General features: G+C 34.7%; 1 protein-coding gene across 1 annotated transcript; it reads left to right on the forward strand.

The window, feature by feature from the left end:
* Positions 1 to 5255: 5255 nt before the first annotated feature.
* On the forward strand, positions 5256 to 6256 carry LOC148212150 (uncharacterized). Its single transcript, XM_088121729.1, has one exon. It carries the CDS (start codon positions 5393 to 5395, stop codon positions 6254 to 6256), a length of 864 nt encoding a protein of 287 aa, XP_087977855.1. The 5' UTR covers positions 5256 to 5392.
* The last annotated feature ends 6285 nt before the right edge of the window (positions 6257 to 12541 follow it).

The raw sequence follows: 12541 nt of genomic DNA on the forward strand, positions 1-12541 counted from the left end.
TCTAATTTCAAGTGACTTAATCAATTTCAAATACATTATGTTTAGAATGAATTTGAACAAATATATTATTGCTTTAATAAATTTGAAAGTATTGTGAAATTAAGGAGCAAGACGAGGCACCAGAATAGTAGGAATAAATTACAAAATTAGGAAAAATATAAAATTGGAATTTGATTTCCTTTAGCGACGACCAAATGTTGAAGTGGTATGGTCGTGTCTTTCAAATGACATAATCAATTTCAAACACATTATTTTTAGAATAAATTTGAATGAGTGTATTATTGCTTTAATAAATTTTGAAAGCATTGTGAAGTTAAGGAGTAAGACGAGGAGTAAGACGAGGTATCACGACAGTAGGAATAAATTATAAAATTAGGAAAATATAAAATTGGAATTTTGATCATTCACACCAATTTTCTACGCTCTTAAAAATCCTTTCAAATTTATTATTAATTTACTACAATTTCCATCGTCTCAAAATGAACCATGAATTGTCACTATTTATAGGCAATTATTACAACCGGTGTTATAAGTGGAGTATGACACATGAAACATTTGACAATTAGGCATTTGGGACATAGGTCAATTTGACACTTGTAGACGCTAATCAAATAGAAAATAAAACACATGGAGTTAGGACATTAAGACAATTTTTTTTTGTTTACACTTAAGATATGACATCTATTTTAATAATGTTTATAATTCTCCCCCTTAGATGTTCATTGTATATATGAAATATGTCTCGTTAAAACCTTACTAGGAAAAAACAGAATGGGAAGAAAATCATAGTGAGGAAAAAGAGTACATATTTCATATAATCTGAATAAATAAAAAAAAATATATATATTCTGCTCCCCCTCATGGAAACATCACTTAGATATTTGAGCCGCCGTATTCCAATGTCGCGCACTAATTTTTCAAAGGTTGTAGTAGATAATGCCTTTATAAATAAATCTGTGAGGTTATCTTTCAAACAAATTTGTTGAATAGTGATGTTGTCATTCTCTTCAAGATCATGAGTGTAGAAGAGCTTAGGTGAAATATATTTTATTCTATCACTTTTAATATATCCTCTTTTGATTTGAGCTATACATGTTGTGTTATCTTCATATAATATCGTTCGATGATGATTAGGAGACAAACCAAATGTTCCACGAATGTATTGAGTCATTGATCTTAGTCATATACATTCTCGACTAGCCTCATGAATTGCAAGAATTTCAGCATGATTTGAAGAGGTAGCTGTTATGCTCTGTTTCATTGATCGTCATGATACATCAGTTCCTCCACATGTGAATAAATAACCTGTTTGAGATCTAACTTTGTGTGGATTAAATGAATATTTAAGATATACATAACCAACTAGATCAAGATTTGATTTGTTTGAATAAAACAAACCTATATAAGTCGTTCCTCGAAGATAACTGAATATATGTTTAACTTCATTCCAATGTCTTTTTGTTGGAGAAAAACTATATCTAGCTAATAAATTAACTGAAAATGCTATATCTGCTCTTGTAGTATTAGCAAGATACATAAGTGCACCAATTGCACTAAGGTATGGTACTTCAGGATGAAGAAGATCTTTATTATCTCTCACTCAAAAATTTAATATTTTCCCAAACTTTTCTTCTTTCTCTTCTCATCTATTTTCTTCGTTTTTTTCAAAGTAACTTTTATTTCTCTTTGTATTTATTTATTTTCCCTAACAAGTATATTTTGAATCTTGTTTTTATCTCTAAATTTTTCTCACTCAGCCATTACTCACCTAGAATGGGAAAAATTCTTAACTGATGATGATGAAATGTAAAAAGTTCATGTTCAAAAATGACTCTACAATGCATCAACAAAATCATCTCATCTAGTTCATGAATATAGTCTTAATAACATGTAGTAAGTTTCTTGACTAATGCAGAATATAAGACAGCCAAAAAATTCAGAATAAGTGGATATGACTTGGGATTTCTACCACCACAGCGATGCTCATCTCCATTTGGCATAAGAAATTGCTCTAAAGGCAACTCCTCAAGTGAGCCATACTTGGTTGTTCATCATTGTCTATTGGCACCCTGATCTAAGTATTTTTCATTTTGAAAATAAAAGTATTCTTGTCATCGCTGAAAATTTAACAACTTATTATTATTATTTTAAATTTATATTTTTATATTTCTTCGAATTCTAGCCCTGTTGAGAAAAGAAAAAAAAATTGTTGAAATTGTTTTCAATTAATATTAATTTATTATTTAATTAAAAATGAAAAATACTTACATAGCATTGTCAATGTTACTGTATTATATGATAGTCGAAGTGTCATACACCTGTCTAAAAATCATTTTCACCATGAAAAAAACTAAACATATTGATGTTAGATACCACTTTATTAGAGATACTATCAATGATGATTTAATTGCTGTTAAACATATTGATGCTAGAAGGTCGACATGGCTGTCGTCGTTGCAAGACACCGCTGTTGCTTAAATAACAACTTAATTATGAAAGAAAGTTGGCATACAAAAGAATAATATATAGATAAGTTGAGAAAAATTAAATTTATTTTGGTTTGGAAAAATTTTCATTAAAATCTCATATGTACCGAGCTAATTAACTTTAGCATAACCATTTTTAAAAGTCTATGATCAAAATTGACGTAAGTATCAAAATAATATTTAAACTTAAAATAAAAACATTTATTTTGAAATTGTTTTGTGTATAACACCTTGCCCTAAGCATCAGGTCTAGTTGCTAACAAAGTTGAAAACCATTTTTGCAATTGGTAATCCAGGTCTTTGAATAAGCATAGTCTAAAAAAAAAATATTAAAGCATCTAATATTTTGTTTATTTTAATAATAAAATAATATACTCAGGGTTATATTTTATGAACTGCATTTATAGTTCAACAATTTATTCAATAAATTTAACTTAAATACGATTCAAATCATCAAACCAAGTCCACCTACAATAATATTATAGGTTAGTACAACAATTGAATGCGTGAAAAAATTTAAAGAGGAAAATAGGACAATATTTATATCGACGTACCGGGTAGCTAATGGTCCTTTCTCACTAATTGACAAAAGATCTTTGAAGGTTGAAAACGTAACGGATTTCTGCTGGTCTCCTACAGAACCAATTATTTCACTCTTCGTTCCTGAGCTTTCCTAAAATTGATGTAGTGTTATTTACGCTGCTTATTCTTTTATGTGATTATGAATTGAGCAACACAGTGATTAGCGCAAAGTTTGAACCCAAAATCTCCAGCTCCTCATTCTGACACCCTTGTATTTCCTTTTACACGGCGGCGCCGGAGAAGATTCCACCGCCGTCTTCCGCTCTGCCTTCTTCACCATTGAATGAGATTAAAAAAATTGAGGTGTTGGGGCAGAAAATTAGTCCTGCCATGTGGAGAATGGAGAAAGGTCTGAAGACTATGCCGGTGCATATAAAAGCGGTTGATATTCAATTGTTTATTATTCGAAAATCTACAAATTTTATTACATAACTCCTTTTAGCTCCACATTTCTCTCAAATTTTCCTTCGCTAAAAAAGGTCCCTCTTGGTGGTCCTCATTGGAGCTATTTGAAGAAATTTTCTCAAGGTCAAAATATATCTTTCTTCACATCAAGTGAATGAACTTCCCTTGGAATGTTCAATGGATGTGTTTTGTCCATATAAAATCTTTTTCAAAATTTTCTTATATAAGTTGATTGATGCACAAATGTTCAATCTGCTAAATACTCAATTTGCAAGCTAAGGTAAATTTTGTTTTTTCGAGATCTTTCATTTCAATTCTTTCTTAAGATACTGTATTGTCTTTGAAAGCTCTTCAAGAGTTTTAATTATATTCAAGTCATCAACATACACAGTTATAATAACAAATTCTGACTGTGATTTTGTAAGGGTATTTTCGTAAGTTTAAAAAAAATATAAAAATAAAAAAGTTGGGAAATTGTTGAAAAAAAAGTGGGTTTGTGTGTGAGTTGTGGAAGGGAACACGTGGAAAGGAGGAAAAAAAACAGAACAGAAAAGAAAGAAATTCGAAATGGAAGGGGTTTTGGAGAAGAAAACAGAGAGAGGGGGAGCGAGGACTGAAAAATGTGGATAACTCAAGGTTGCTGAAAGGAAAGAAGAAGAAGCGTTGTGATTTTAGAGCCAAAAGTTGAAATTTTGTAAGTTTTCTAGAGATTTAATAGGGAAACCCATGGAAGTATGGAACTTTTTAAGATTGGTTTTTGTGGGTTTTCTTCTTAAGGAAATTCCTAGTTTTTGTGGGTATTATGCTCTGTTCATACATCTCTCCGACTTCCTATGGGCATGGCTGAGAACAAAGTGTGATTTTGTGGTATTTGATTATTAAAAGAAAATAAGATTTGTTTTTTTTTTCTTTGTGGTTTACTCAAATATGGAAGTTGGTTGAAAAACTGGTGATGTTATGTTGATTCAAGAATTGAGAATTTATGGTTTCAGTGAGCTGTGAGGTTGAGTTGCTGGCAAGGAGAAAGGTAAGGTGAGAAATATAATTTTAGAGACTTGGGAAGAAGAAGTTGCAAAAAGAAAAAGAGTGGAAAAAAAACAGAATAGAATGTGGATACATATATGGTGTTGAGTTTCCTTAATCTGTTTTAGGTTTGAAAAAAGATATTTGATATGTGTTTCAGAAAGTGTTTTTAGGAAGTATATGTTGTTACAAGTTATGCTCAGAAAATTACTGAATTTTAGTTGCTCAAGTTATATGAAGTTTTAACGAGAATGTTTATTATTTCAGCTTTATGAATCTCGTCTTAAGAATTGAAATTTCAGTTGTTTTTATGGAATAAGTTTTACGAAATTATTTTCTTAATAAAATGCCACTCACTGAGCTTTGTAGCTCACTGTTTATCATTGTTTTCCTCCTCCAGGCTGCACCTGAGTTTCATAGAGATAGCCAACCAGTTTCTGCCACTCACCGTCTCAGAATTTGCATATCATTTTGTATGTACAACTAGAATGACTTACACTGGAATAGTTGTACCTTTTGTGGTTATACAACATGTTTAGAAGTCGTGGCCGAGTAGTTATTTTTGTGATGAATTATGTTACACTTTATGTTTTATATGTTGAAGAATAATCTAAATTAGTTCTAGAAATTTAGGAAGAATTTGACTATAGACTTGGTAGATGGTTGGGGGTCTGTGGTCGGCACGACTTGTCATATAGTTAGTAGGTGTTTAGGGCGGGTCGTGTCAGTTTGGTATCAGAGCAAAAGAAAGATCCTGTATAACATGAATAGAAGATGCATTAATGGTTTATGTTATAATTGTGTGATATGCATGTCATTTTATTTTATTATGTGAGGGCAGAACATGGAGGTTTAAAGAATTTGAAACTCAACAGGTCCCTGGTAGGCAGAATACAATGGCAGAAGACGTAGTTGGTGAGTCTAGCCACTGTCCTGTAGATTCACAGGAGGTTATAGTTGATCAGGATGAACGTGTAATGGCAAGAATTGCTGCGTTGGGAGTAAGAATGTTGAGGAGGGATCCCGAGAAAGACTTTAAGATCGAGCGACTCAGAGCTTTAGGGGCTACTGATTTCTCTGGGACGGCAGATCCAGCTGACGCGGAAGCGTGGATGAAAAAAATAGAAATTTTTTTTAATGTGATGGGTTGTCCAGAAGATAGGAAAGTCAGACTGGCTACATTTTTGCTAGAAGGTGGAGCTGGTGAGTGGTGGGAGTCAGTTATAGCGAGACAACCAGAAGCTGAAAAATTAAGCTGGAAAGAATTCAAAAATTTGTTTAATGAGGCATACTACCCACGATCCTACAGGGATACAAAAAGAAGTGAGTTCTTGAAGCTAGTACAAGGGTCGATGACGGTAGCAGAATATCAGAAAAAATATGTAGAACTTTCAAAGTATGCCACCACTATCATTGAAGATGAGACTGATCGATGTAGACGGTTTGAGGATGGTTTGCGTGAGGAGATTCGAAGCTGTACTACTGCATCTGGGTGGCAGGAATTTGGACCCTTGGTGGAAGCTGCAGCAAGGGTTGAGAAGAGTTTGTTGGACAAGAAAAATCAGAGGGAATTGTCAAAGAATGTGCGTGGTACTTTTTCTAGCTCTACCAGTTCTTCGAGTGGTAGACATTTTCGAGATAGTAGCAGGAGATTTACGCCTGGAGTGTCGGGTCGAGGGAGTTTTAAACGATATCGAGGATCACAAAACTTTAGGGCGAATGTAAATTTTCCTCAACAGACTACGAGTGGCTCGAGTTAGTATAGAAGACTTTCAGGTAATCAGCAATCCGGGAAACAAGCGGAGTCTGCTTCTAGTTATACTAGATATCCTACCTGCAAGAATTGTGGTAAGTTGCATAGGGGTGAATGCCTTTGGAGGGCGAGTATCGTTTGTTATAACTATGGGCAAGCAGGTTATATGAAAAGAGAATGTCCTCAGTTGTGGCAGGAATGTAGTGCGTCCCAAGGAGCTTCCTCAAGACCGACGGTACAGGGACGTTCAGATTCACAAGCAAAACCTGTGAGTGAGGGGCAACAAAATACAGGAAATTCTAGTGGCGTTAAGTCGAAGGGTCAGGTAGGCAGACCACGTGGTCAGGGAAAGATATTTGCGATGACGCAGCATGAGGCTGAAGAACTGCCAGATGTAGTTACAGGTACGTTGAATATCTTCGATAAAAATGCTCATGTTTTATTCGATCCGGGTGCTACACATTCATTTGTTTCTATCATGTTTTCTGTTGGGTTAGATAGAAAGTTAGAACCCTTACCTAGTGAATTGGTAGTAGCTACACCGGGTGGTATCTCTTTGATATCAGACAGTGTGTATCGTGATTGCATGATTGATTTGGGTGATAGGCAATTTAATGTGGATTTAGTCCCATTGAATATTCGTGAGTTTGATGTTATTTTGGGAATGGATTTTCTGTTCACACATCATGCATCGATTGGCTGTTATCAGAAGGAAGTTATATTTAAACGGCCAGGGGAGGCTGAGATTATCTATAGAGGTGAAAGAAAAATTCGTCCAACATGTGTAATATCTGCAATGAAGGCTAGTAAATTGTTGAATAAGGGGTGTACAACATACTTAGCGTATGTTGTTGATTAGCGGGTTGAAAAAGGAAAGCTTGAAGATATACCAGTTGTGCGAGAATTTCCAGACGTATTTCCAGATGATTTATCTGGCTTGCCACCTAATCGGGAGGTTGAGTTTGTGATTGATTTAATACCAGGCACCGCTCCGATATCTCAAGCACCATACAGAATGGCTCCTACAGAATTAAAAGAATTAAAGACACAGTTGCAGGAATTAGTTGACAAAGGTTACATTACCTAGTGTGTCACCGTGGGGTGCGCCAGTGTTATTTGTGAAAAAGAAAGATGGTACTCTGAGGTTGTGTATTGATTATAGACAACTGAATAAGGTGACGATACGAAACAAATATCCATTACCTCGAATAGATGATTTGTTTGATCAGCTTAAAGGTGCTGCAGTGTTCTCAAAAATTGATTTGCGATCTGGATATCATCAGTTAAAGGTAAGAGAAGCAGATGTGCCGAAAACTGCTTTTAGAACACGATATGGGCATTACGAGTTCCTAGTTATGCCTTTCGGGTTGACAAACGCACCAGCAACATTTATGGATCTTATGAATAGAGTATTTCATCCGTACCTAGACCGATTTGTAATTGTGTTTATTGATGATATACTAGTGTTTTCCGGCAGCCAGAGCGAGAATGTAGAGCATCTTAGAACTGTGCTACAGACGTTACGTGAGAGGAAGTTGTATGCCAAATTTAGCAAATGTGAATTTTGGCTTGATCATGTGATGTTTTTGGGTCATGTTGTCTCTACAGAAGGTATTTATGTTGATCCACAGAAAATTGAAGCAGTTGTGAAATGGGAACAGCCTACTACTGTTACAGAGGTTCGTAGTTTCCTCGGTTTGGTAGGATATTATCGCCGATTTGTTGAGGGATTTTCGAGGATAGCACTTCCTTTAACTAATTTGACTAGGAAGAATTCAAAATTTGTGTGGACAGAAAAGTGTGAGCAGAGCTTCCAAGAGTTGAAGAAGAGATTAGTTTCTGCACCTATATTAGCACTTCCGACGCCTGGAACAGAATTTGATGTTTATAGTGATGCTTCTCATCAGGGTCTAGGGTGTGTTTTGATGCAGAATGGGAAAGTAATAGCTTATGCGTCGAGACAGTTGAGAAAGCATGAATGTAATTACCCGACCCACGATCTAGAATTGGCTGCTGTAGTTTTGGCATTGAAAGTTTGGCGACATTACCTGTTTGGTGAAAAATGTCATATTTATACAGATCACAAAAGTCTTAAATATATTTTTGATCAGAAAGAGTTGAATTTACAACAGAGAAGGTGGCTTGAGTTGATAAAAGATTACGATTGTACTATTGAGTATCGTCCAGGGAAGGCTAATGTTGTAGCTGATGCTTTAAGCAGAAAACCTCGTGGTTCAGAAGATTCACCAAATGCAGTTAGTTTTTCTTTATTGGGTGAGTTAAGGCGTTTGAATGCAAAAGTAGAAGTTAATGACAGAGGTGCCTTATTGGCTCATTTACAAGTAAGGCCTACTTTGATTGATAGAATTGTAACAGCTCAGCTTGATGATCCAGTACTGAGTAAGATAAAAGAAGAAGTAAAAAGCAGTCAGTGAGTAGATTATACAGTGAGAGATGATGGAACTCTAGTTAGATATGATCGATTGTGTGTTCCTTATAATTTGAACTTGAAAGAGGAAATGTTAGAAGAAGCTCATAGTTCGATTTATGCTATGCATCCAGGAAGTACAAAAATGTATCGAGCATTGAAAGAACACTACTGGTGGCCGGGTATGAAAAGAGAAATAGCAGAGTATGTATATAGATGTTTGATTTGCCAGCAAGTGAAACCGATACGTCAGAAAGTCGCAGGACCCTTGATTTCACTTCCTATTCCGGAATGGAAATGGGAGCATGTTACGATGGATTTTCTGTTTGGACTTCCTCGTACCTTGAGTGGTTATGATGGTATCTGGGTGATAGTAGACAAGTTGACTAAAACTGCTCGATTTTTACCAATTAAAATCAATTATACGCTTGATAAGCTAGCTAAGTTATATGTTGATGAGATAGTTAGCTCGTATGGGACTCCTGTATCTATTGTTTCAGATAGAGATACTAGATTTACTTCTAAGTTCTGGCCTAGTTTACAGCAAGCCTTAGGTACTAAATTATATTTTAGTACAGCTTTTCATCCCCAGACAGATGGGCAGTCAGAGAGAACGATCCAAACTCTGGAGGATATGTTACGAGCTTGTGTTTTACAGTTCAAGGGTAGTTGGGATACTCATTTGCCTCTCATGGAATTTGCTTATAATAATAGTTATCATTCTAGTATAGAGATGGCTCCGTTTGAAGCATTGTATGGCAGAAAATGTCGAACTCCAGTATGTTGGGGTGAGGTTGGAGAAAGAAAGTTAGTGGGGCCTGAGCTTGTTCAGATTACTACTGACAAGGTAAAGATAATTAGAGAGAATCTGAAAGTAGCACAAGACAGACAGAAGAGTTATGCTGATAAACGTCGAAAGATCTTGAATTTTCAGTAGGTGATAAAGTTTTTCTTTGTTTGTCACCGTGGAAGGGTGTTCTGAGGTTTGGCCGAAAAGGAAAGTTGAGTCCTAGATATATTGGTCCATATGAGATTCTTGAGCGTGTTGGGCCAGTAGCGTATCGTTTAGCACTGCCTATGGAGCTTTCCAGGATTCATGATGTATTTCATGTTTCTATGTTGCGTAAGTATGTACCCAACCCATCGCATATTCTTGAATCACAGCCAGTGCAGTTAAGTGAGAATTTGTCTTATGAAGAGGAGCCAGTGCAAATTTTGGATAGAAAGGAACAGGTGTTGCGAAACAAGACTATTCTGTTAGTTAAAGTCTTGTGGAGGAATCACGCAGTAGAAGAGGCAACATGGGAAAGTGAGGATCAGATGCGTACTCAATACCCTGGTCTATTTCCTTGATTGTTTTGATTGAATTTCGAGGACGAAATTCTTAAAAGGAGGTAATATTTTGTAAGGGTATTTTCGTAAGTTTAAAAAAATATAAAAATAAAAAAGTTGGGAAATTGTTGAAAAAAAAGTGGGTTTGTGTGTGAGTTGTGGAAGGGAACACGTGGAAAGGAGGAAAAAAAACAGAACAGAAAAGAAAGAAATTCGAAATGGAAGGGGTTTTGGAGAAGAAAACAGAGAGGGGGGGAGCGAGGACTGAAAAAGGTGGATAACTCAAGGTTGCTGAAAGGGAAGAAGAAGAAGCGTTGTGATTTTAGAGCCAAAATTTGAAATTTTGTAAGTTTTCTAGAGATTTAATAGGGAAATCCATGGAAGTATGAAACTTTTTAAGATTGGTTTTTGTGGGTTTTCTTCTTAATTCCTAGTTTTTGTGGGTATAATGCTATGTTCATACATCTCTCCGACTTCCTATGTGCATGGCTGAGAACAAAGTGTGATTTTGTGGTATTTGATTATGAAAAGAAAATAAGATTTGTTTTTTTTCTTTGTGGTTTACTCAAATATGGAAGTTGGTTGAAAAACTGGTGATGTTATGTTGATTCAAGAATTGAAAATTTATGGTTTCAGTGAGCTGTGAGGTTGAGTTGCTGGCAAAGAGAAAGGTAAGGTGAGAAATATAATTTTAGAGACTTGGGAAGAAGAAGTTGCAAAAAGAAAAAGAGTGGAAAAAAAAACAGAATAGAATGTGGATACATATATGGTGTTGAGTTTCCTTAATCTGTTTTAGGTTTGAAAAAAGATATTTGAATTGTGTTTCAGAAAGTGTTTTTAGGAAGTATATGTTGTTACAAGTTATGCTCAGAAAATTACTGAATTTTAGTTGCTCAAGTTATATAAAGTTTTAACGAGAATGTTTATTATTTCAGCTTTATGAATCTCGTCTTAAGAATTGAAATTTCAGTTGTTTTTATGGAATAAGTTTTACGAAATTATTTTCTTAATAAAATGCCACTCACTGAGCTTCCTAGCTCACTGTTTATCATTGTTTTCCTCCTCTAGGCTGCACCTGAGTTTCATAGAGATAGCCAACCAGTTTCTACCACTCACCGTCTCAGAATTTGCATATCATTTTGTATGTACAACTAGAATGACTTACACTGGAATAGTTGTACCTTTTGTGGTTATACAACATGTTTAGAAGTCGTGGCCGAGTAGTTATTTTTGTGATGAATTATGTTACACTTTATGTTTTATATGTTGAAGAATAATCTAAATTAGTTCTAGAAATTTAGGAAGAATTTGATTATAGACTTGGTAGATGGTTGGGGGTCTGTGGTCGGCACGACTTGTCCTATAGTTAGTAGGTGTTTAGGGCGGGTCGTGTCAGATTTCTTCATAAAAACACACGGTAAATTGGATTACTTTTATATCATTCTTTAAACAAACATCCACTTAGACGATTGTACCACATTTGTCCTAATTGTTTTAATCCATATAATGATCTATGTATTGAATACAATTCTAGAGAACTTGAATTATATGTTTCTGGTGTCTTAAATCCTTAATGGATTTTCATATAAATATCATTATCAAAAGATCCATATAAATATCCAGTAAGTACATCCATGTCCAAACATTCATATAAAATCAGACTAATTAAACATCTGACTGTAATTGCATCTACCACTGGAGAATATGTCTCTTCATAATCAATACCAGGTCTTTGTGAAAAACATCATGCAACCAATCTTGCCTTATATCTTGTGACTTTATTGTTTTTATTTATTTTTCTTCCAAATAACCATTTGTATCCCACAGGCTTAACGCCTTTTGGTATTCGGACTACTGGTCCAAAGACTTGATGTTTGAAAGTGAGTTTAATTTTGCCTAGATTGCTTCTTTCCACTTAATCCAATTCTTTCTTTGTTGACATTCTTTGATAGATTTTGGTTAAGAATCCTCACTTTCGGATAAAATGTCAAGAGCTACATTATAAGCAAAAATGTTTTCAACAACTACATTAGTTCGGTTCCATCTTTTCCCTGTCATGACGTAATTTATTGAAATGTCATTATTATTTTCAGGTACTTGACATTCCTCGGTATTTTTATGAGTAGTTATGTTAAAGATTTCTTTTAGAATATCCACATTTTCAATTGAGTCATTTTGATTATTGACTACTTTTCTTTTTCGAGAATTTTATATGTGGAACTCATTGGTCTTTCACGCTTCTGTCATGTCGTAGACTCATTAATGACAATTTGCTGCATTGGTATATCAATTTTGATGGAGCATTTGCAGTTGAAATATATGACTTGTCACTTTCTTAGTATCTATAAACGGATCTGGTAATTGATTTGCTATATTTTTAAAATGAATTATCTTCTAAACTTCAAGTTCGTTTTAATCTGTACTGGGATCAAAATGAGACAATAAGAATGCGTTCCATGTAATTTCTTTTTCTAACTTCTTAATTCCTCTGATCCTTCTAATGTTGGAAAATTTGTCTCATTAAAATGACAA

This window comes from Momordica charantia, assembly GCF_013281855.1.
Source record: "Momordica charantia cultivar OHB3-1 chromosome 3 unlocalized genomic scaffold, Mcharantia_2.0 BLBB01000003.1, whole genome shotgun sequence".
NCBI classification, from domain to species: domain Eukaryota; kingdom Viridiplantae; phylum Streptophyta; class Magnoliopsida; order Cucurbitales; family Cucurbitaceae; genus Momordica; species Momordica charantia.